This window comes from Dermochelys coriacea, chromosome 5 (genome assembly GCF_009764565.3).
Source record: "Dermochelys coriacea isolate rDerCor1 chromosome 5, rDerCor1.pri.v4, whole genome shotgun sequence".
In the NCBI taxonomy this organism is placed as follows: domain Eukaryota; kingdom Metazoa; phylum Chordata; order Testudines; family Dermochelyidae; genus Dermochelys; species Dermochelys coriacea.
Genome location: NC_050072.1, coordinates 74,091,783 through 74,115,104, shown reverse-complemented (window position 1 = coordinate 74,115,104; position 23,322 = coordinate 74,091,783). Strand labels below are relative to the sequence as shown.

Here is a 23,322-nt window from a genome sequence, read left to right as displayed (position 1 = left end):
TCTGTATTTCTTTTAGTTTCTGTGCTGTGCTTGAAGGTAGCGAGAATGACATGAGATTTGTATACTGTGCTTCCTGTATTTGCTACATGCTGAACAACTGGTCAGGCATGGATATGAAGAAAGCGATAGAATATATAAGAAGAAGTATGGTGAGTTTTTATAAGTGGGGTGTTTGTATTTTTTTTTTTAAATGATATTCTTCAAATCTTAAAAGGGTAGGTTTTCTGCTTGCTGCAGCATGTGGCTAAAAAGTCACTAGCACTACTGAATATAAGCCATGACCTTTCATATAGTCCTTTGTGTTTCTTGGTAGACTGAGTTGAAAGAGAGTAGTGGTACAGTAGTATTATAAATGTGTAAAAACCACAAACTTTGGAGGATCCAGTGTAGTCTCCCTGATGCAGTTAACATGTGGTTTGATCTTCCTGAATAGACTGGACCGAATAACATGTAACCATATTTCTAGACTGAACAGCCTTGGACTAAAGAAGCAGGGCTGTTCCAAAGTCTAAGATCATAGTTAAAACATCATTTCATCTCTCCTGAACTGCAACTTCAGTTGTTCTCTGTTGCCATGTTGCAATCAGTAGGTCCCTCAGCATGGTAGGATTTATAGTGTAGACACTGAAGATGGACATTCCCAGCTCGTAACATTCACCCAGATGAAAAATAGGCAGTCCTCCATTTCCTATTTTCATTTTATAAATAGTATAAAACTAGTAGCTGAAAGCCCATGCTGTCACATAGGTGTGGCCGTTGGGCCAGGTAAGCTACCATCTGTGCATTCTACCACATTCCACCAGTGAAACTATTGCATGCAAATTAGCTGTAGAGTAATGGTGATTGCTTGAGTTGCTTCTATGAGAATGGTCTACAACAAGGGTCAGCAATATGTGCCAATTTTTAATGGCACGCTGCTGTCTGCCAGACCCGGGCAGACAGCAGCATGCCACGAAAAATCTGGCCCGGCCCAGCCTGCTCTCTTCCGCCCCCCAACCACCGCGCTCTCCTTGCAGGGCAGACAAGCTTCCCTCTTCCCTCAGCGTGCTGGGTCCTGCCCCTCTTTCTCTCCCTCCCTGTGGCCAATCAGCTGACAGCCCTTGCTAGAGATGGGGAGAGGTAAAAGTGGAGCTGCAGCGCGCTCTCTGCTCCAGGGACCTTGGGGAAGTGGGTGGAATCGGGGCATATCCCCTCCAGCCCCCTGCCATAAGCCGCTCAGGGCAGAGGGCTGGGAGTACCCCCACGACCCCAGCCACACCCTCTGCCCTGAACCCTCCTCACACACACCGAGCCCTCTTCTCTGAAACCTGCACCCCCCCACACAACCGAGCCCTGACTTCAGCACCCCACACACACACCCAGCCCCCCAAGCTGCCTGCCCTGACTCTTGCACCCTCCACATCCACACTCCCACCCTGAGCACCAAACAGGAGCTTCTTCCCCCCCCCCCCACACCCACACACATTCCCACCTGCACCCCTCACACCAAATGGGAGCTGCCCAGATAAGCACTCTACCCCCAAACCTCCTGCCCCAACTCTGAGCCCCCTCCCTCATTCTAGCTCCTGGCCAGACCCTGCACCCTAACCCCCAACCTGCTCCTTCACCCCAGTCCTATTCTCAGCACGCTCCCACACTTCTCAGTGCACAGAGAGGAAGAAAATGGCTAGAACCAGGGAGAAGTTATGTACCCACTCAATGTGGACAGGGCCAGGACTCCAGACTGGCAGTGGGCTGAGCAAGGCTGCCAGCTGGGACCCTGGCTGGCAGGAGCCAGTAGATGGAACCCCAGACCGGCAGCGGGCTGAGCCGCTCAGCCCGCTGCCAGTCTGGGGTCCCGGCTGCCGGCCCCGCTCAGCCCACTGCCGGCCTAGGTGAACGGAACCCCAGGCCGGCAACAGGCTGAGCGAGCTGGTGGCGTAAGATCAGCATTTTAATTTAATTTTAAATGAAGCTTCTTAAACATTTTGAAAACCTTGTTTACATACGACAATAGTTTAGTTATATAATCTATAGATTTATAGAGAGACCTTCTAAAAAACATTAAAATGTATTATTGGCATGCGAAACCTTAAATTTAAGTGAATCAATGAAGACTCTGCACGCCACTTCTGAAAGGTTGCCAACCCCTGGTCTAGGACTTTTGATATGGCATAGATATAAGCCTTACTGTAACTATACACTGCTCAGTGTAATTTTGTAAATGACTGAGAACTTAAAACTGGTACTCCAGCCTCATCCTCCTGGACTTGTCAGTTGCCTTTGTCACAGTTGACCATACCCATCTTGAAATCTTGTCTTCTCTGGGCTTCTGTGACTCTCCTCTCCTTTTCTTCGATTGCTGTCATTGCTGCTTCAGCATGACCTTTGGACGATTCTCTTCATCCCTCTACTCCCCACCCCCTGCTTTCTGAAGACTTTCCACAGGGCTCTGTCCTTGGTCCCATTCCTTCTCTGCATTTTACCTCTGGATAATTTTAATCTGCAAACTCCAGTTCAACTATTGTCTGTATTTTCTCTCCCTCCAGACCTGTCTCCTTCCATCCAAACTGAAATCTTGGTTGGTCTGTCTATCTCCTTGTGGATGTCTGTCAGCTCAAACTCAACATGGCTAAAACAGAGCTCTTAATCTCCTCACCACCACTACTACCCTCCCCCACACTACTCCTTTGTCAATACTGTGGACCACAGCACCAGCCTGCTTGTCACTTAAGCCCATAACCTGGGTGTCATCTTCAGCTTGGACCTCTTTCAAAGTCCTCACATCTGGGCTATGTCTGAATCATGCAGATTCTTTCTGCACAACATCTCTAAGATGCAGCTTTTCCTATCCATCCACACTGCTACAGCTCTGATCCAGGTTCCCATCATCTCAATTCCTGCAATATCCTTCTCGCTGGCCTTAACTATGCAGTCTTACCTCACTTATCCATTCAGAACGGAGTTGCAAATATGATTTTCCTAGCCTGTCGCTTTAACTATGTCATTCCTCTTTACATCCCTCCATTATCACCTCAAACATAAGCTATTTGTCTTCATTTGAAGGCCCTTCATGTTTTATCCACATGTCTTGTCTTGTCATTCTCAATGAAGATATTGACTCCTGCCTCTGATCAGCCTGTGATACAAGCCTCCATTGCCCACTTCTTAAATTTTCAAATGCACAGCTTTGTGCTTTCTCCCAGGCTGCCCCTCACACTTGGGAGGAGCTCCCAGTAAACATCTGCAAAATTATGCATTCTCTTCTTTAAAACTCTCCTTTTCCCTCTATAAAAAGCTTGGCAGTGGTTAGGCCACTGGTGTGCTGAGACCATTGCCTGTCTTGCTGATCAATATTATCTCATTGTTTCCTTGTATTTCCCCCATCTGCCTGCATACACATCTGTTGTCATTTGTCTTATACTTCGATTGTGAGCTCTTTTGGGGCAGGGACCGTCTTTGTTCTGTGTTTGTAAAGCACCTTGCACAATGGGATCCTATTTGCTAACTCAGGCTCTTTGGCTTTATGGTAATACAAATAATAACAAGGAGTCCGGTGGCATCTTAAAGACTAACAGATTTATTTGGGCATAAGCTTTTGTGGGTAAAAAACCTACTTCAGATGCATGGAGTGAAAATTACAGATGCAGGCATTATTATACTGACACATGAAGAGAAGGTAGTTACCTCACAAGTGGAGAACCAGTGTTGTCAGGGCCAATTCAATCAGGGTGAATGTAGTCCACTCCCAATAATTGATGAGGAAGTGTCAGTTCCAGGAGAGGGAAAGTTGCTTTTGTAGTGAGTCAGTCGCTCCCAGGCCCTATTCAAGCCCAAATTAATGGTGTTAAATTTGCAAATGAATTTTAGTTCTGCAGTTTCTCTTTGAAGTCTGTTTCTGAAGGTTTTTTTGTTCAAGTATGGCTACTTTTAAATCTGTTTATAGAATGTCCAGGAAGAGTGACATGTTCTCCTACTGGCTTTTGTATGTTACCTTTCCTGATGTCCGATTTGTGTTTTTTACCCCCCAAAGATTATGCCCAAATAAATCAGTTAGTCTTTTAAGGTGCCACCGGACTCCTTGTTGGTTTTTGTGGATACAGACTAACACAGCTACCCCCTGATACTTGACAAATAATAAGGAAGCTATAGGAACAGACTCTACTTACTGGGGACTCTTTTCTGTGAGGGGAATCCCCAGCAAGTTGCTTGCCAGCAGTGTCTGCTCCCTGGCCATCTATATTTAGTTCTGGGCCAGTGTCAGAAAACCGCTGCTAGGTGGTATGACCCCAGTGCAGGCCTGGTATAAGTGAGTTCAAGTGTCACTATCAGAGCTAGGTACATTTACTTACACAATTGGGAACCTAGACTTTTTAAGTGTGCTTTTCTAACCCTAACAGTTTGCAAAATATGGAACCTGAAGAGCACATCTTCCTGATTACACTTTTTTGCTTCGCCCACACTTGAATTATGATCTGGTTTTAGCAGCCAGTATTTCAAGAACCAGTAGAGCTAGAAACCAATGCTTTATATCAGAAAGGAAAAATAAAATTAACCACTGCTATTGTACTCAAATAAATTAGTCTCTAAGGTGCCACAAGTACTCCTTTTTCTTTTTGCGAATACAGACTAATACGGCTGCTACTCTGAAACCTGCTATTATACTGAGACTGCTGTGTGTGGTATTGTACAGGCTGCCAGGATGATCCATTTTTTCCCCCACCATAAAAACAAGTCTTTCTGTATGTTTAATAAACAAATATAATAGCCACAGTTAAATCAGTCTATAATGCATGAAGTGTAGAATCTGTGAAAGAAAATCTGCAGTGTTGCTATTAAATTCTGACGATGCTATAAATAACCTAAAATAAAAATTTTATATTCAGATGTAGCTATGAAATTTATTTTTGAAGTTAATTTTATTTCAGTATAATCTATCAATTACAATGCAAGCAACATATATCCTTGTTTTTGTTTCTTTTCCTTGCGAATGCTTGCTGTATTATTTTTCTACAATAGTATCTTGTTTTGGTAGTCCACTAATTACAAGGCAAAATAGATGGCATCATTAGTGAACTGCTGTCATACAAAGATGTGGTTTTGTTTCACCATATCTTACGTCACCATTTGCAACTACATGAGGCCTCTTTATATATCTGAGTGCAAGTCATAGTTTATGAACTTTATTTTTTTTTTTTTAGAAATGCAACTGTGGTACAAATAACTTGTTTAAGTAGCAACGAGATTGATTAGCTGTCATAGATATTTTGTAACTGAACTCCTAAATTCTAATTCTAAAATTTCCTGTTTGTCAGAATTGAGACACAAACTTGAAATCCAAAAATTGCTACTGCAACTTGAATTGTAGAATTAAGTACATGAGGAAAGGCAAAAGTTTTAAGCTTGAACATACTTTTCAGACTAGAACTACACTTTAATATTGTAACTGTCTAAACATTGCATCTTTATAGATAATAGCTCTCTGTGTGTATTCGTTGTTGTATCTACTGCCTTTACTGATGGCAATAAGTGGGTTTTTTATTCCTGTTCGGAACCCGTTTCTTCAGCTTTCCCTCATCAGTAGAAATATCAAGTTCGGACTGCAGAATTTTTATTGTTGATGTGTAAAGTCCATTTTGACTTTCATATTCAGGGGTGAGTTTGTGACACTGATAGTGGGGGAAAATTTAGTGAATTGAATAGGGGTGATTTGGAATCACTGATGCAATAAATATAAAAAAATGCATTTTTAGTCACCCTTTAGAGTAGAGACACAAATTAACTACTTTGATTATGATAATATCTCTACAGATTGACTGTGATACAAATGGCAGGGGGTTGGAGTTAAGATTGTGTTTAATTGATTTACACATTTCCTGATTTGGATAGGATTTAATTATTCAACTTTCATACTATAGCAATGATGAAGTCTTTTCATTTATTCTTTTAAAAATAAAAAAGAAAATTAGAGACAAAAATATCCCCATTAATTTAACAGGATCAAATTCTCAAAAAGCAACTAGTGCCTATGTCTGTCAAAATTTCAGGCTAATTGTGCAGCTGAACATAGTGCACTATTTGGGTTGCACACTTAACTTTTCCCCAGAGCTAATTACTTTGTGGTACATAAAACACACCACCTTATTTTACAATTATTCAGTTCATAGAGTTAACTAGCTTCACCAGCCTAGCTCTTCTTTCCTCCAGTGCTAATCAGCTTGCCATTGCTCACCAATTAATGGGCCTTTGATGCTTGGCAGCACATAGGGACTGCATGCGCAAAATGCACTGATAATGGCTTAAGGGAACTTTGAGCTGCATATGCTCAGTCTTCAAATGTTCAAAGCGGTTGCTTAGAATCAACTTTTCCATGCTCCTGCTTAAAGTTTGTTGGATGTGAACTTTCAGAATTCATCACTTGAAAAAGACAGTGGTTAGAATATTTGTCCAGTGGGGAATATTAGTTTTTAATATAAGGAGTACTTGCGGCACCTTAGAGACTAACAAATTTATTTGAGCATAAGCTTTCGTGAGCTATAGCTCACTTCATCGAATGCATCCGATGAAGTGAGTTGTAGCTCACGAAAGCTTATGCTCAAATAAATTTGTTGGTCTCTAAGGTGCCGCAAGTACTCCTTTTCTTTTTGCGAATACAGACTAACACGGCTGCTACTCTGAAACCAGTTTTTAATATGAAAGCAGAAAACCGCTAATGTGTTCTCTGTGATAAAGACTGTCACTGCTTGAAGGTGAAATCGTGTGATCTTAAGAAGTGCTGGGCACCTGCCGTTTTGATAGAAGTAGGAACATGGAAATCAGACCAGTGGTCTGACTTATCAATATCCCATCTCTGATGGCGGCCCCTACTAGCTGTGTCAGAGGAAGATATAAGAAACCCCTGGTGAACAGTTATGGAATAACCTGTCCATAGTCGACAGTTATAGAATAACTTAGCCAAAGGGTAGTTTGCTTTCTAATTCTGCTAGTGATTTAATTTATTCTCTGAAGTATGAGGCTCTATATATAGCATTTATTTGGTATGTGCATGCGCAAACAAACTTTGGATATTCAGTATAAATATTGAATCCTTTTATTCAATCCCACTTTAAGCACTTAGTATCTAATGATAGAGTTCCACAGGTGGTTTATGCATTTCTGTGAACATTTCTCATGTTATCCATTGTAATAGTGTTGCCATTCAGTTTAATTGACTGTCTTTGTTCTTGTAGCATGAGAAGGCTTAATAAGGTTGCTGTATCTAACTTCTCTATATTATTTATTGTTTTGTTTATACATCGGCCATGTCTCCTCTTACTGGTTTCCTCTAAACAGTCCCAGACTCTGCAGTTTCTTGACATATGGTTGGTTTGTCAGGTTACTGCTTGCCCCCAGATCAATCCCTGCTTCTCCCCCCAAGTCCCTCTCACAACTCAAGACTCTCATGCCCTACCCATATGTTGCTTCCCCCCTGCCCCCCCATGTTGTCTCTGTTACATGCAGAATGAAGATGGAGATGTCTGGACTGTGGCTTGGGGGCAAGGGAGTTGAGGATAAGAAGGGGAACTGATGAGTGGGAGTGTAGGCAGGGGGAGTGTATGACTCATGTCTACACTGCAATTAAAAACCTTTTGCTGGCCTGTGTCAGCTGGCTCAGGCTTGGGTTAGGGGGCTGTTTTATTGAGGTGAAAATTCAGGCTTGAGCTGGGCTCTGGGACAGTGTGTAAGAGGGGAGAGTCCCATACCTCAGGCTTGAGCCTGAGCCCAAATGTCTACACCACAGTTAAACAACCCCTTATCCTGAGCTCTGCGAGCCTGAGTCAGCTGGCACAGGACAGCTGTGGATGTTTAATTGCAGTGCAGACATACCCTTAGCTGATTGTTTCCTAAGTCTCTGGTAATGGGTTATGCTGTAGCAACCTTAATTTCGTTAACTAAATGATTTGGGGGATTATACTGAAGTACTAACTGCTACTAAAATAAAACAAATTTGAGTTAAAAATCCCACAAACCAAAGAGCATTGGAGTATATACTATTGTCATACTTTAATTTGCTTCAGTATTGTGTCACAATGGGTAAGTAACACCCACTGCACAGGCATCCATTGATACAGGATCATGTGAATTGGAATTCCTAGGACAATGGAGTGAGCCTGGGATGGAACGTCAGCCCTTTACTCTTTGCTTTAAAAGGCTTTAATCAGAATGAAGAAACTATTTTTTAAAGGTGATATTTTATAGAATATCAGTTTGTTCAGCAGAATGCTGATGCTTTCCCATTCTTTCCATTCCCTTAAGTGTGGATTGTGTTGCAGTTTAGCACATAAGGCCTTTGTCTTCACTGCAGAATGTATTGTATTTAAGCACTGTGCTGCTTACATGTACTAGTGGCCTGACTGTTACATTCTTGTACACTAAATGGCTCTTGATTTGGGAACAGACATAGACAAATAGGATAGTCTCTGATCTTGTCTAGCATTTTGCAGATGCTCTGGCTCCTTAAGGGGGACACAGCTCCTGCAGAATGTATTTTAAAACCTCCACAGAAGTGGCTTTTCCTTGCCACTTGACTTGGTACCATAATACTGCATAATTCTAGAGCTTTAACTTTAGCATTTTAGCATATAATCTTTGAAACAGAAACTTAATTTTTTTTTTAAGAAAATACTTATTAAAAACTGCATGTGTTCAAACTGTACTGCTTTGCTGACAGGTCAACATGATGCTGATAACTTTTGATCCACAGTGTATGCCTTTGAAAAAATATTGGCCAGTTAAAACTAATTAAAATAGATGTTGGTGTGGTTTGTGATGCGGGTCTTGCTAATAAAATGAGAAATTACATATAATCAAAATACATGTATGAACAATCTATTTCTGAAATGGCTTTTTCTTTTTCAGTCCTATGATAATGGGCTGGCACAGGGAGCTGGACTTGAATCTCATGGTAAGAGCCTAAAATGTTTCTCCATTCTTAAAAACCTTAGCAATTAAATGAAGCTTCTCTAAACAATGCTGGGGATTCAGCATGCCTTTCCTCCATTGTTGGTATTTCGGGTTTTCAGAGAAGTGGGGTGAAGAGGAACAAATGAAAAGGTTCTCCCAGAATATGTGGGCTTCTTTCCCTGCCATGACTGGCTCCATCCCAACATTAGACCAAATGGGGGTCCTAAGAATTTTCTTACTCCAGTATTCTTACCTCAGCAACTCTCCAATCTCCTCCCTGTCTGTTCTCATTCCTCACTGTGGGACAATTGTTGCAGCACTCCTTTCTGATGATACACCCCAGTTCTGCCAGCTGTGGATGTATCCTATAATCATTTCCTGTGTTGAACCATGGAGTCTGCTTGGGGCTGAATTTTAAAACGACAGTTAATTTTTATTAAAAAAGCAAATTGTGACTCAAGTTAGGAATTCTTAACTTGGTGTTTTTTCTGGAGCACAATGTTCCATTTATCCCTTTGCATCAATAGACAGTGCTGAGGAAGGTAGGCTCACCTTGGAGCAGTTGGATCAACCCTGATTTTGAGACTTTAGCATTTAGTAGGCTTCATATAAACACAATAGTCATCTTACCACTGTTTTTTATGTAATTGCATCCATGTTTTTCCATGGTATGTTGAAGTTGAAAACAAACTTATCAGAAAAAGAATCCATATTTAAATACATTAATTTTAGTAACTTATCCATGATCTTTTTTAGCATCTATCCCATTTTGTTATTTTGGTGTCTCTTCTACATGTGAATGGTTAGGACGAAAGTCCATGGGCCTGATTCTCACTGCACCAACTTCAAAACCTCTTTACGCTTCCAGTGGTGTAAAGGGATCTTAGTCTAAATGAGACTCGGGCCCCAGGTCTTATTGTATCTATAGTTTACTCAGGTTCTTCCTCAGGACTTTATTTTGGGGGGGGGGGGGGGTTTATTCCAGGGGTCGGCAACCTGTGGCATACATGCCAAAGACGGCACACGAGCCAATTTTTAATGGCACGCTGCTGTCTGCAGGGGACTCGGGCAGACAGCAGCGTGCCATTAAAAATCCAGCCCGGCCCGCTCTTCTCCACCCACTGCGCTCTCCTTGCAGAACAGGCAAGCTTCCCCCTGCCCCCGCCTCTTCCCCCAGGGTGCTGGGTTCCTGTCCCTCTTCCTCTCCCTACCTGCGGCCAATCGGCTGATGGCCCTTGCTACGGAGGGGAGAGGGAAAAGCAGAGCTGCAGCACGCACTCTGCTTTGGGGACCTTGGGGAAGTGGGTGGAATCGGCACATCCCCTCCAGCCCCCTGCCGTGAGCCGCAGGGGGCTGGGACCAGCCCTCTGCCCTGACCCCTGCACCCACCCACAACCGCAGCTTTAACTCCAACATCCCCCACACACAAACCCAGCCCCCCACACTCCATGCCCTGACTTTTGCACCCCCATATCTCCACCCTGAGCACCAAACAGGAGCTCCTGCACCCCCCTAAACCTCCTCACACACTCCCACCTGCACCCCTCGCATCAAATGGGAGCTGCCCAGGTAAGCGCTCCACCCCCAAACCTCCTGCCCCAACCCTGAGCCCCCTCCCTCATTCTAGCTCCTAGCCAGACCCTGCACCCCAACCCCCAGCCCTGTTCTCAGCGCACTCCCACCCTCATCTCAGTGCAGAGAGAGGAAGAGAATGGCTAGTACCAGGGAGAAGGTAGGTACCCACTCAATGTGGACAGGGCCGGGATCCCAGACCAGCAGCAGGCTGTGCGGGGCTGGCGGACAGGACCCCGGCTGAGCCTGCTGCTGGCCTAGGTGAACGGAATCCCACGCCGGCAGCAGGCTGAGCAGGCTTGCGATGTAAGATCAGCATGTTTAATTTTAAATGAAGCTGCTTAAACATTTTGAAAACCTTGTTTGCATACGACAATAGTTTAGTTATATAATATATAGACTTAGAGTGAGACCTTCTAAAAAACGTTAAAATGTATTATTGGCACACGAAACCTTAAATTAAAGTGAATAAATGAAGACTTGGCACACCACTTCTAAAAGGTTGCCGACCCCTGATCTACTCAGAAGCTGTGGCACAGATTCCATATCTAATTACAAGGAATAGATGGAATTCTGGGAGGTAAATCACCATTGTTTTATCTACATCAGTGGCTCTCAAAGTTTTGTACTGGTGACCCCTTTCACACAGCAAACCTCTGTGTGCGACCCCTCCCCCCCATGAATTAAAAACACTTTTAAAAATATATTTAACACCATTATAAATGCTGGGGATAAAGCGGGTTTGGGGTGGAGGCTGATACCTCATGATCCCCCGTTTGAGGACCCCTGATCTCCGTGTTTCAGAAAATCTTGCCAGTTGAGTTAGCATGGAAGTCATAAAGAAACTATCTGGGATTTCCCTTCTGGTTCCAGATTTCTCTTCAACCTCACTTTAATGTAAAAGTCACAATTTGAGTATTGTAGTGCTCTTTGCTGTTATAACCCGGGTCCTCAAACTTTTTCATAGCGTGGACCACATGTTCACATAAATTTTTTTTCTTATTGCCACCTCCCCTCCTGTTTTCACAGGAAGTCCCCATGGCACCCACAGTAACGGCTTATATAGAAAAGTGATTTTTAGGGATCTATATAGTGTGGGTATGTTTGCTCTCACTACAGTTCAGTAAGTGAAACCTAAGTGGAGTGAGCAACCAGTTCCTACTAGACCACTGAAATTTAAGAACCTCTGTTACAGCACGTTTTGCAGGGGCTTCTGTGATGTGTAGCAGTGTGGAAGCTGGGAATGGGAAGAGTGCAGAACTGCCAGTAGCGTGTAACTGGCTCAATCTCTAAACCAACAAAATACACTAAATTATCTGCAGATTATATTATGTACTCCTAGATTAGTAGCCTGATTGGGAGATGTCTAGTTTGTCCAATTCTGAGTGTCTCCATTAAAGGAAACCTAGAACTAGTATCTGCTTAATAGGCAAGTGCTGAGAGCCGTTTATAACAGGCCTACCTTTACTGCTGTTTTTAGTCCACTATAATTGTGGGGTCACTGAACTGATTGGGAGACATTTTAACAAGGACATTTATGTAATTGTATAACTGCAGCAACTCATCTGGATGATGCATCAGCATTGATTAGCTTCAGAGGGAGTGTCTCTAGCCTTGTTTTGTTAGGACTGGCAATTGGGTTGTAAATGAAACGTAGGCATTTGGGATGAGGGAAGGGTGGGTGAATGAGGTGGTTCAGCAGCCAGCTGTTTACAAGCCTGAAACCAATAAATCTCCAAGTTGGAGCCGCAACAGGAAGAAAACCGCTACAGTAAATGTTCTGTAGGAATTAAAGGTTGGGAGGGGATAAGGAACTTTTTCTTCCCCTCCCTCTTTGAAGGGGACAGAAACTTCCACCGTATCACTCCTAAAGTAAATCTAATCATGCATGGGAAAATTTGGTGCATTTTGACTGAAGCCTTTTTTTTCTTGTACTGGAATGATGTGGCTCGCTCATTTGCTGAACCTGCCAGCATGCCTCTTTAAATTTTGACACCACTGCTTCAGATTCCTGCTTCCCATTAGCTTGCTTGTATAATGTTACGTATGGAAACCAGTCTGCAGCAGTGAGTAGTGGTGATGCCATGGCCAGTGGGCAAATGAGCGAGAACATTTTACATAATGGGGCAGCACTGAGGCCCTTCAAATTCCATTTGTAATAGTATGTGTAATACTTTGACCTCTGTGTTGGATTATGAATCACCTTATTTGTCTGGATTTTAGACTTCAGACCTTTCTGAACTCCTTTATACAACTCTGTTTTGATATTTTGTACTCCTACTTAGTAGCTTGTCTGATCTTAATCAGAAGTTTTTAACTTCAATGAAAAAATGTTGCAGAAACAGAATTATTTCTTACAGGTGGCTCCACGTTCTGTGGTATTGCCTCACTGTGCTTGATGGGTAAATTGGAGGAAGTATTTTCAGAGAAAGAACTGAACAGAATAAAGAGATGGTGCATAATGAGACAACAGAATGGCTATCATGGACGTCCCAACAAACCTGTAGATACCTGCTACTCATTTTGGGTAGGAGCAACACTTAAGGTAATACATATATTGTAGCAATTATATTAACCTGTTTGACTCTGTTAATCCACCTTCATCTCCTCAAGTTAGTTATAGTCAGTGCAAGTAGCCTCGATCTTTGAATTACTAAACTATTTTGATCTCTGTACATTTATGTACTGGGCTACACATGTCTGCTGCTTTCTTGCAAGAAGATCGGTTACTAAAACCTACCATAACTATGCCCCAATGCACTTACAGCTGATAAAATGGTAAAGCTTCTCTTTTTTGTAGGTATTTCTGTAACACTAACTTTTTTTTTCCAGCTCTTGAAAGTATTCCAATATACAAATTTTGAGAAAAACAGAAATTACATCTTGTCAACTCAAGATCGTCTTGTTGGTGGATTTGCCAAGTGGCCAGATAGCCACCCAGGTAAATTTATTTCTCAGAATCCTGATGTGTTTTGTGTTGCAAAATGTATTCCAGTAGTCCAAGAGGTGGCTCATTTTTAACACACATAACAGAATATTTTTAATTCTGTCCTCCCCCCCCCCCCCCCCAGAAATATGTGCAATAGTAAGCCATAACATATAATTGGAAAGCTATATTTTTATAATGTAAAGTATACATCTCCCTCTGCCCCTCTTCCTTGTTTAAAATGTCACAAATGAACTGCCCGTTACTGAAAGAGAAAATAGCAAACAACCTGTTCATACTATTTAGTATCTGAATAGTATTTCCATGTATTTAAAATAATTTTAGCTAAAGAGCAAAGATTGTGTAATGGGTATCTTTATCAAGGGCCCATTTACAAATATTCCAGAGCCTGTTCTTTTTAATAAACATACTAAAGGCACATCAGACAATATTGCTAATGAAAAAGCTAATGCAAAAAGCTTAGAGAAAAGTACTAAGATACCTAAAACTTTTCAACTATTCGTAGGCTTGCAGAATTCAATTTTTACTTTTTATAATAGATTTATTTTTAAACATTTTTATTCATTTAAATTTACACTGTTGAAAGAAATTATGCAGTGAGTTTCAGGCAGTAGGGAAGGTCAGACAATATTTAATGAGAGAGATTGAGATTCCAAAAGTTAAAGCTTTATAACCATTCAAACACAAATTATCAACATCACGTCAATATAAAATCAATATGCTTAATCTTCATGCAGTGTTGAGGGAAAAAAAATTACATTGACTGTGTCATAAGGAAAGTTAGATTCCTAATGCATTTGGAATACAAAGAACAATTCTTCAATGTTTTAGAAGAAAAAACTTAATCTAACTCGCAAATTGAAAAACTAGTAGGCTCACACTGAACGGGACTCCTATGTGCAACTGCACGTCAGCATCAATGTGCAGTGATCAGCACATACAAATTCACTACATTCTCCACATTGCTTGCTTAGTGAGGGAGACATAGTTTCCACACTTACAATGCAAGATGTACACAACTATTAAAAATACAGGATAACAGTGCAACATGTTTGGGATAGATTTGTATCCTATATACATTTTTGCTATAAAGAAATGTTCTTCATGCTAAACTAAAGTCTTTTTCCTGACCTGTGTACATGCGACAAGATCCTAAAACAGTACAGTTAGAGGGCTACAAGTTGGTGAGCTATCACAATTCACAGGGTACACCATTATCACAGGAATGTGGATGAGAGTTAAGTAAAACTCAACTTCGTAATCAGCATTTTTCTTTCTTCGCCTAACTGTAAATTTTAGTTATAGATGAAAATATTTTTTCATTGATTTATGTGTACAGTAAAATTGACATTTACTGACATCAATAAAAATTAACCCTTTTCATGCCTAATTATGTGCTTGATATGTGTGTAGTTTTTAGAGCTCATCTATGTTTAGGAAGGAGGTAGCTCAGTTCCAGATATTAAAAATTCGTGGTATTTCAGTAATGGGTCATCAGATCTTGGACGTAATTTGAAAATATGGAGATGTAGCAGAATGTGAAAACAAACTTTGCACTGGTAATAACTCTTGTAGCAGCATTTAGGATAAAGGATAGAGAGGATAAACAGTCGCTAAACTCACGAGAAGAAGATAAAATGTAGTCATAATAAAGGCAGCAACTGTTCAGTATCTACTTGTGACAGAAATTTCAACCTGGCTATATTTTAGTTAGTAGAGGTAATTTATGGGCACATACAGTATATAAAAATTGAAAGAGTGGTTCTGCTCTTATAATAATGGCATTGTGAGAGTCTGTTTATCATATCAGTGTCCAGATCAAATGAGCTCACTTTGCACATAGAATATCAGGGTTGGCAGGGACCTCAGGAGGTCAACCCCCTGCTCAAAGCAGGACCAATCCCCAACTAAATCATCCCAGCCAAGGCTTTGTCAAGCCTTAAACCTCAAAGGAAGGAGATTCCACCACCTCCCTAGGTAACCCATTCCAGTGCTTCACCAACCTCCTAGTGAAAAATTTTTTCCTAATATCCAACCTAAACCTCCCCCACTGCAACTTGAAACTATTACACTTTGCTCTGTCACCTGCTACCACTGAGAACAGTCTAGATCTATCCTTTTTGGAACCCCCTTTCAGCTATCAAATCCCCGCTCATTCTTCTCTTCTGCAGACTAAATAATCCCAGTTTCCCTCAGCCTCTCCTCATAAATCATGTGCTCCAGCCTCCTAATCATTTTTTTGTTGCCCTCCACTGGACTCTTTCCAATTTTCTCACATCCTTCTTGTAGTGTGGAGCCCAAAACTGGACACTGTATTCCAGATGAGGCCTCACGAATGCTGAATAGAGGGGAATGATCACATCCCTCGATCTGCTGGCAGTGCTCCTGCTTATACACCCCAAAATGTCCTTAGCCTTCTTGGCAACAAGGGAATACTGTTGACTCGTATCCAGCTTCTCGTCCAATGTAACCCCTAGGTTCTTTTCTGCAGAAGTGTTGCCTAGCCGTTCGCTCCCTAGTCTGTAGCAGTGCATGGGATTCTTCCGTCCTAAGTGCAGGACTCTGCACTTGTCCTTGTTGTACTGCATCAGATTTCTTTTGGCCCAATTCTCTAATTTGTCTAGGTCCCTCTGTATCCTATCCCTACCCTTCAGCGTATCTACCACTCCTCCCAGTTTAGTGTCAACATAACCGCCAGCCCTCCAGAAACTCCTCAGGGATCAAGCTGAGTTCTTTCCTTCTCATGCATGATCCCCAGTAATAGTCTGCAGGTCAAACAAGGCCCCCAGTTATACCAGAGCCAGTCCCATTGGTTTTCATGTTCCATGGGCTTGCACAAGTCTAATTTATAGAGACTTAGGCCTTGTCTATATGCAGTCTTTATACCAGTTTAACTATATATTGGGTGGGGGGGTTGATTTTTTTTTTCTTCCCCCCACCCTCTCTCCCCTGCCAAAATACTTAAATTGGTATAGTCCATGGTATGGACCTAGTTGTTACATTTAGTATAAAAGTGCTTTATGCCAACATAGTTTATTCCCCTTCTCTACAGGAATTGCTATACTGGTATGAGCACCTTTGTACTACTTACTGTGTCCATGCTAGGCACTTTGTATCACTTTAACTATTCTGGTGTAATTAAAGTGGTATAATTTATGTATATAGACAAGGTCTTAGTAAAGTATTAGTCTGGTAACTAACTGGGTCTGCGGTGCTAATAGAAATAAAAAGTAAAGTTAGAAGAAATAATTGAATACACATACAGAGCAGCTGTATTGAGTAAGATGTTACTTTCACATATGGTCCTCAGAGTAAATCTGTACTTTAAAAGCTAAAACTCGTGGCCCATCACTGTTCATGCTTGGAAAGGCAAACAGTGCTTGTGGCTTTTTTAGCAATCTTTCCTTCATCCTGTAACCCTGCTAATCCTGTAGCTATCCGAACACTACTTTCAGCAAGAAGGGATTTTGGGGTTTTTCAGGCTACACAACAGCTGTAGCACCTCAATATTTCATTAGGTCTCTGTTACCTCTTAATTTTTTGTCTCTTCCTTCCCTTCTAAATGGAATTATTCTTGTGATGTGCCCAAGCTCTTCTGGTCTAGGAAGCAAAAGATTTGACATTGTTTCTATCCCAGCCCCCATATGCAGCTTTACCAGCCAGTTGGCTAGTTTAATTATTTTAGTGACCTATAGCGTGGTATAAGAGGAGCTCCAGAGTGCTCCTGTTGCATTAAAAGCCATTTAAGCAAACCTCTAACCAATTTTTTCCATGAAGAGTTAGGATACTTTGTGCTGAATAAGGAAGAGTTCAGACAAAACTGTACAGGAAAAAGCATCATTCTTTGGATGCTGAAGTCTTGTGAGGTATATCTGTATTTGCTGGTGCATCTTGTAGATCATTACCATTGTAAGGGAACTGAAATCCCACTTTTCTTTATCTACATGCACATCTTGCTTTATTAAGACACTAGAAAAAAGCAGCCTGTTGAAAAGCTCAGCTATATGAAAGATTTCTTAAACATATTTTAAACAACAAAACTGTGTGTATTAAAGATAAGACTCAGGACTGAAATTTGGATAAAAATGACCCTTCCTACTTCAGTTTTGTATTGGGCGCACGCATACTCACTGTGTACTTCCTGCAAAGCATGTCTGCTGTGTGCCTGTAACCTTTGCTCTTTTTTGAGAGCATGCTTGTGATAAACTTAAATATTCTTCCTGACCACAAAAATGGAACAGGCAGGTTGAATGTGGAACTGCAGGGATTATGAATGTTTTATCCTGATCACTCTGGCAGGATCTGCATCTAGGGAAAAAAAATCACTGATATGCTCAACTCTCTACTAACCTTGGCAGCGTCCCGAAAGCCTGGATATCTCCTAATAACAAATTAGTATATTTTCTTAGTTATTCAATAGCAGCAAAAAACCAATGTTAAGACTTCAAAAAATTTACAATTGCTGTGTAAGTCTACTGTGATACCTTTTCCCAGCTGTTTTTTTCCATGTAGCTGCTGACAAGTTCATGTTCCTGCTTTTAAGAAAAGCTAGAGTGGCATAGTTGAAAAGTGACTATCCTTCTTTATTAAAATGCAGTTCTACTCCAAAGGGAGACTGACTATAGAAATGGCATAACATTCCACATTTGCGAGTCAATGCTTCTGTATCAAATGTGCACAGTTTAAATGATTTTTTTTTTTTTTTAACTGTAGACAGCCCCTGCAAAATCAGCCTGGGATCTGAAAGTCAGACAATGTTCTCTCCTGTTGTAAAGGTTCTCCCAACCTAATTCTGTTCTCATTTACATCTGCAATTCAAAGCATGCTGTCAGTGAAATTATTATAGAGCCCTGTTGCTTTCGTTATAACGGAGCAGAATTTGAAGATAGTGAGGACTGCATAGGTGGACCTGCAAACTGAACTTAACAAGTCTGTCTGTGTGGGCCAGGAAAGATACAGTTCATTATCCTCATGCTGTTTTGATCTGCAGAGCTGCAAGTTTGGACTAGTGTAACTCTTGATTGTTGGGCTGTTAAATAAGAAACCCTGTTCCCTGTTTGTGTAAAATCACTGAAAGTACAACTGTAGCTGAAACACTTCAAGTTGATTCTCAGAAATTGTGAGGAGAGTAATCTAGACAGATATGTGCATACAGGATTGCAGAGTACATCTTTATCATTGTTTCAGAGTACAATAAATTAAGCCTTTCAACACCCTTGTAGCATTGTTGTTCCTATTTTACGGATGGGGAAACAGACACTGATTTGTCCAGTGAATCAGTGTCACTGCAGAAATAAAACCCAGGAACATTTGACTCATAGGCCTGTGTTCTATTCATTAATCGATCATACGCTCTCCCTAGTATTCACATATGGCAAACAAAAGCAAACTTTTTTTCTTTGCTTAAAAAGCTTTCACGTTGTTAGGCATTTAAGAAGATTGTCCCTGTCTCTCATTAATTCTGCTGCTGCTCAGTGACAAGTATAAAGAACAATAAGAAATTAGTTTTTTACAACTGTCTCCTTAAAAATGAATGATTCCATTAATATCCATTTCCCCCTCACTACTTGTGTGTAAATCCCATTATGTTTAAAGCTTCAGAGGAGACTAGGCTCCAAATATTTCCCTTGCCCGTATTGGGCACAAAACCGTACCAAGACCAATATCTAGATTTTTATATACCACACTCATAACCATAGTAGCTGAGCTGACGTTAAAATGCAGTACAAAATACAAAAACCTGAGATCTGGAAGCATACACAAAGCACAGGTGAGACAGAAGGAAAATGGGAAACAAAGAATTAGTTTGATAAAACATGGAGAGTGAATAACTGAAAACAAACATGCAGGAAACATTAAATGTAAAGGTATTTGAGTACAACAGCCTAAATTGAGATTTGGCAAGGAAGCAATGCAAATGATGCTTGCTTCATCCAGTTGCTGTGTTCCATGATTGTCTGCCTGTGTGTCTTATTCACAAAATATTTGTCTCCACAACTCCTGGCCTTCAAATGCCTTGAGATTTTTATCATCACTTCAAATAGCCTGAACTGTGCACTGCTTTTTCTGTCAGTCAGTATGTTTTGCCTGGCATTAAATTCTGCATTAGTCTGCACTGTCCTGCACAACTTCAGAGCCTTTGGGTTAAATCTGCCATATATGGGCAGTCAGGTGGTACTTTCTAAAAGGATTTCAGTGAGCATGCTTGGGGAGTTTTCCCACGGGTGAGCTGTTGCTGGCAGACACATTTTCAGTGACGTCACCCAGAAGGAGATGTGCGTGGTGAGCATGTTTCTGTCTGCACAGCAACGATGCTTCATAAAGATGCTTTCTTTTGGATATTTGGCTGGAGTACGTGTAGATACCTTTTTGAAAAAGATCAGTTTGGTAACTGTGAAATTATAATGAAACTAAAAAGGTTGTGGAGCCTTGATATGGCTGGGAGGGCCATATAAGAGGTAGCTTTCTTCCCCAGCATTAGAGAAATCCCATGGATGGGCTGGTAGAGGTGTTATGGTGGTACTTGTACTTTCCAGATTCTGCGTTTTCGTAGCTGCTAGTACCAAAATACATCTTGCTGTTTTAATGAACAGTCAGCTATCATCTATGCCCTCATTTACAGAGGTTGCTGCTACTGTAACGGGAGTAATTTCTCTATGCTTAAAAAATCCTCCGCCTGTTTTTAGAAGGAAATATTTTTAGAGTGACAGGGAGGGAATGCTTTAAATAAGCTCCTGACTCTCTCAGGCTCTTCCACATCTCTGGCATGACCTCTCATATGTGATCAGCTAGGTGGGAGAGCTCTTTACTGAATAAAGTAGTTGTGTTTCCTAGAGTCTAGTCTTAGGACAGAAATTCCAGATCATCTCCTCGTATGCAGTGTGTGGTAGGGCTTGGTTAACTATTATATTTTATATTTGGAGTTGGAAAAAGAAAAATATAACTAGGAACATCTATTTGCCATTTATCTTTCAGTGCTTGGCTTAAAATTGGTTGGTGTTTTGGAACACAAACAGTTGGTTATTAGTGCATGATACACCAGGAAGCATTTACATTTTAACAAACTCCTTTGCTATTTTGTTTTCAGATGCTTTGCATGCATACTTTGGGATCTGTGGCCTGTCGTTAATGGAGGAATCGGGCATTTGCAAAGTTCACCCGGCCCTGAATGTAAGCACAAGAACCTCTGAGCGCCTTCAGCACCTCCATCAGCTCTGGAAAACTAAGGACTCTAAACAGCGTTCAGATGATGTGCACATCTCTACATGACTGATTTAGACTCAAGCTTAGTTTGGTAGCATAACTGTAGCCCAGGGTTAAAAGCCATTTATAACCAATGTGCTCTTTTTAAGTGCTGGAGTCATACAATCAAATACATGTTACTGGCATCACTTTGATAGTGAATGGCCTTTAGCCAGTTGTTCACTGGGATAAAAGGAAATTTCAGTTGTGTAGAAGTTTGCTGCTGTAGACTCCTGAAATGGCTTGTACTTCTAAGAAATCCCTTGAGGCAAATTTAGTTTTCATTTGTATTTTATTTTTTAAAATTTGTGCATACTGTGTCAAAGTTTATAATGGGGCAAGTGTCTTCAAAATCTGTTTACATATTATCATACAGTATAGCACTGAACCTCACAAAGTTCTTAATGATTGTAACGTTTGACATGTTTGGGTAGAGAAACCCCTATGTTAGGTCTCAGTTGAAAGTAGATGTCAGCTTCCGTAACCTTTGTAAACAAATAAAATTATTTTATTCAATATAGACAGGATTCTTAAAGTTGTGTGGCATTATTACATTAATTCCATAATTCCCTTGTATAGCTCAAACTAGGCAGATAATAGCTTGATATGAAGTATTTATTACCTTAAGAATTTATTTATTTAATAGCATACCACATTAACAATGGGATGGGAAAGTAACCAGCAGAATCCTGGGGGTATAGGTACCTTCTGGCAAGGTGCCATCACAGAGGGTTTCTGAAGTAGAGCGCCAGAAATGTTGGTAGTGTTATACCACTCAATTACATCTTGATTTCTTTCAAAATATTTCTCCCCTGCAATGTCAAAGAAAAAAGTCCTGATTCTCTTTAAAATGTTTGACTATGAAGAGCTGAAAGTTGTATTTTAAAATTACTGTTTGATGCTCTTTTTAAATAGTTTTATTCTAAATAAAGTCCAATAAATTGAACATTTTCAGCTGTTTGCCAATATAATCTCTAGTTGTATTAGAATTGAGAGGTGCAGTTGAGGTGCTGTTCTGAGTTCAAGCAAATAATTTTCTAGCCATTGCATTTGACACACACATCTCAATTGCTTAAATTTCACAAACATACAGCAGGAAAATGCATGATACATGTAATGTTGCTATAACCTCACTGACCTGCATATCAAAAAGCCATAAATTCTCATTTAAAAACAGATTTGCAGGTTCACTGTTCACTGAGGAGCCACTGCTGGAGGCCAAATAAGTGACATGCTCCTGACATCTGCCTAAAACTGATCCAAGAGGAGAAAATAAAGAAAACCTTGGCCTCTTCATGCTGATGGATGAGAGTGACCCTGGGGTAGGCCTTTCCAGCTCATTAGAAGCGAATGGGGAGGGTAGTCCTCTTCCTTCCACATAGGGAACTGGCAGTGACTATCTTTAGTTCCTCATGGTGTGGGGAAGTGCAGCGATGGGGCATTCTAAGGTTACATCAAGCTGCTGATGAAAATGGGGGGTGGATGTTGTTGGAACTATCTTTTCTTCAAGGTGTTTCTCCCTTGTTGGAGAACCAGCTGTCAGCTTTCTCATGGCAAGAGCCCACCAATTTCCCAACTATTGGTGGGAGCAGCAGACTTGAAGAGCAGTACTCTTAAGTTGTTCTTAGCACTAGTGCTAGAAGTGGGTGCAAGTGATGAAATGGCACTCCTTTTTATTGGCCTGCGTGGGGAGTGACATCTCCTGCACAGACTTTGTCCCACAGGACATTGTGGATTATGCATTAAAGGGTTTTCTAATGTATGGCTGACAAGAGTCGCACCTTGTGCCTGTGATCTAGCCTTGCAGTCTTTAGGGAAAATCATGATGAAAAACCACAAGAAATGGGACTCTGGTGAAAACAGTGAGTTGTGGCCAAATCCATAACCACTTTTAAATTTTGGAAAACTGGCTCACTTCTCACAGCAAATATGCCATTTGCCATTTTTTGCTTTGAAAACCAGCTACAGATCTAATGAACCAGCAGTAAATATTTCAAACTATGGCAGCATGCCAGTTAAACTATTTAACACCCTCCTCTTCCTGCCCTCGCTCTTCTCCTTTTCCAGCTAGACTACTTCAGTCAGATCTTTTGAGGCTGAATGTGGGCATGGTTGACAGCAAGCTTCAGTTTCTCTTGAGTTGGAATAATCAAAAATATTGTAAAGTAACATTTGTTCCCCATTAACTCCTTTGGCTTTGTTCTTAAGTCCCTCAACTGTTCAGGCCTTTGCCTCTCATTCAGACTAATTACTTTGATCAGTTTGAAACCGTAATCTTTTTAAATTGACAAAGATCTGTCTCTGTGCAAACAGCCAACTTGGCATGCTTGACTTGTCATTCTTAATGTCCCAATCTTCTTCAAACTTGACAAACGATGGGCACTGAACAATCCAGTACGGCAACTGTTTTGATTTTGATTTCCAATACTGATGAAGCTAGTAGACATAAATCTAAATTTCATATTAGTGTGAATTGCGTACTGCATTTTCTTCCTTGGTCAAAGTGTCTTCACTAGGGAAAATGTTTGTCCATATGAAATGCTTGAATTAATAAATGGAGAAGAACCACCTGGAAACTCTTAAGATCTAATGAAAGCAGTTATGTAACCAGGACAGCAGCTGAAAATGTAGTTTGAAAG

General features: G+C 41.0%; 1 protein-coding gene across 1 annotated transcript in view; it reads left to right on the top strand.

Moving 5' to 3' along the window:
• The window catches only part of PGGT1B (protein geranylgeranyltransferase type I subunit beta), a 57,330-nt gene extending 36,127 nt beyond the window's left edge, over positions 1–21,203 (top strand). Inside the window, exons 5-9 of the mRNA XM_038401681.2 lie at positions 17–149; positions 8,878–8,923; positions 12,855–13,039; positions 13,327–13,435; positions 20,529–21,203. Of these exons, the coding sequence (XP_038257609.2) occupies positions 17–149; positions 8,878–8,923; positions 12,855–13,039; positions 13,327–13,435; positions 20,529–20,710 (655 nt within the window). The 3' untranslated portion in view covers positions 20,711–21,203. The remainder of the gene's footprint in view (positions 1–16; positions 150–8,877; positions 8,924–12,854; positions 13,040–13,326; positions 13,436–20,528) is intronic.
• Positions 21,204–23,322: the final 2,119 nt, after the last annotated feature.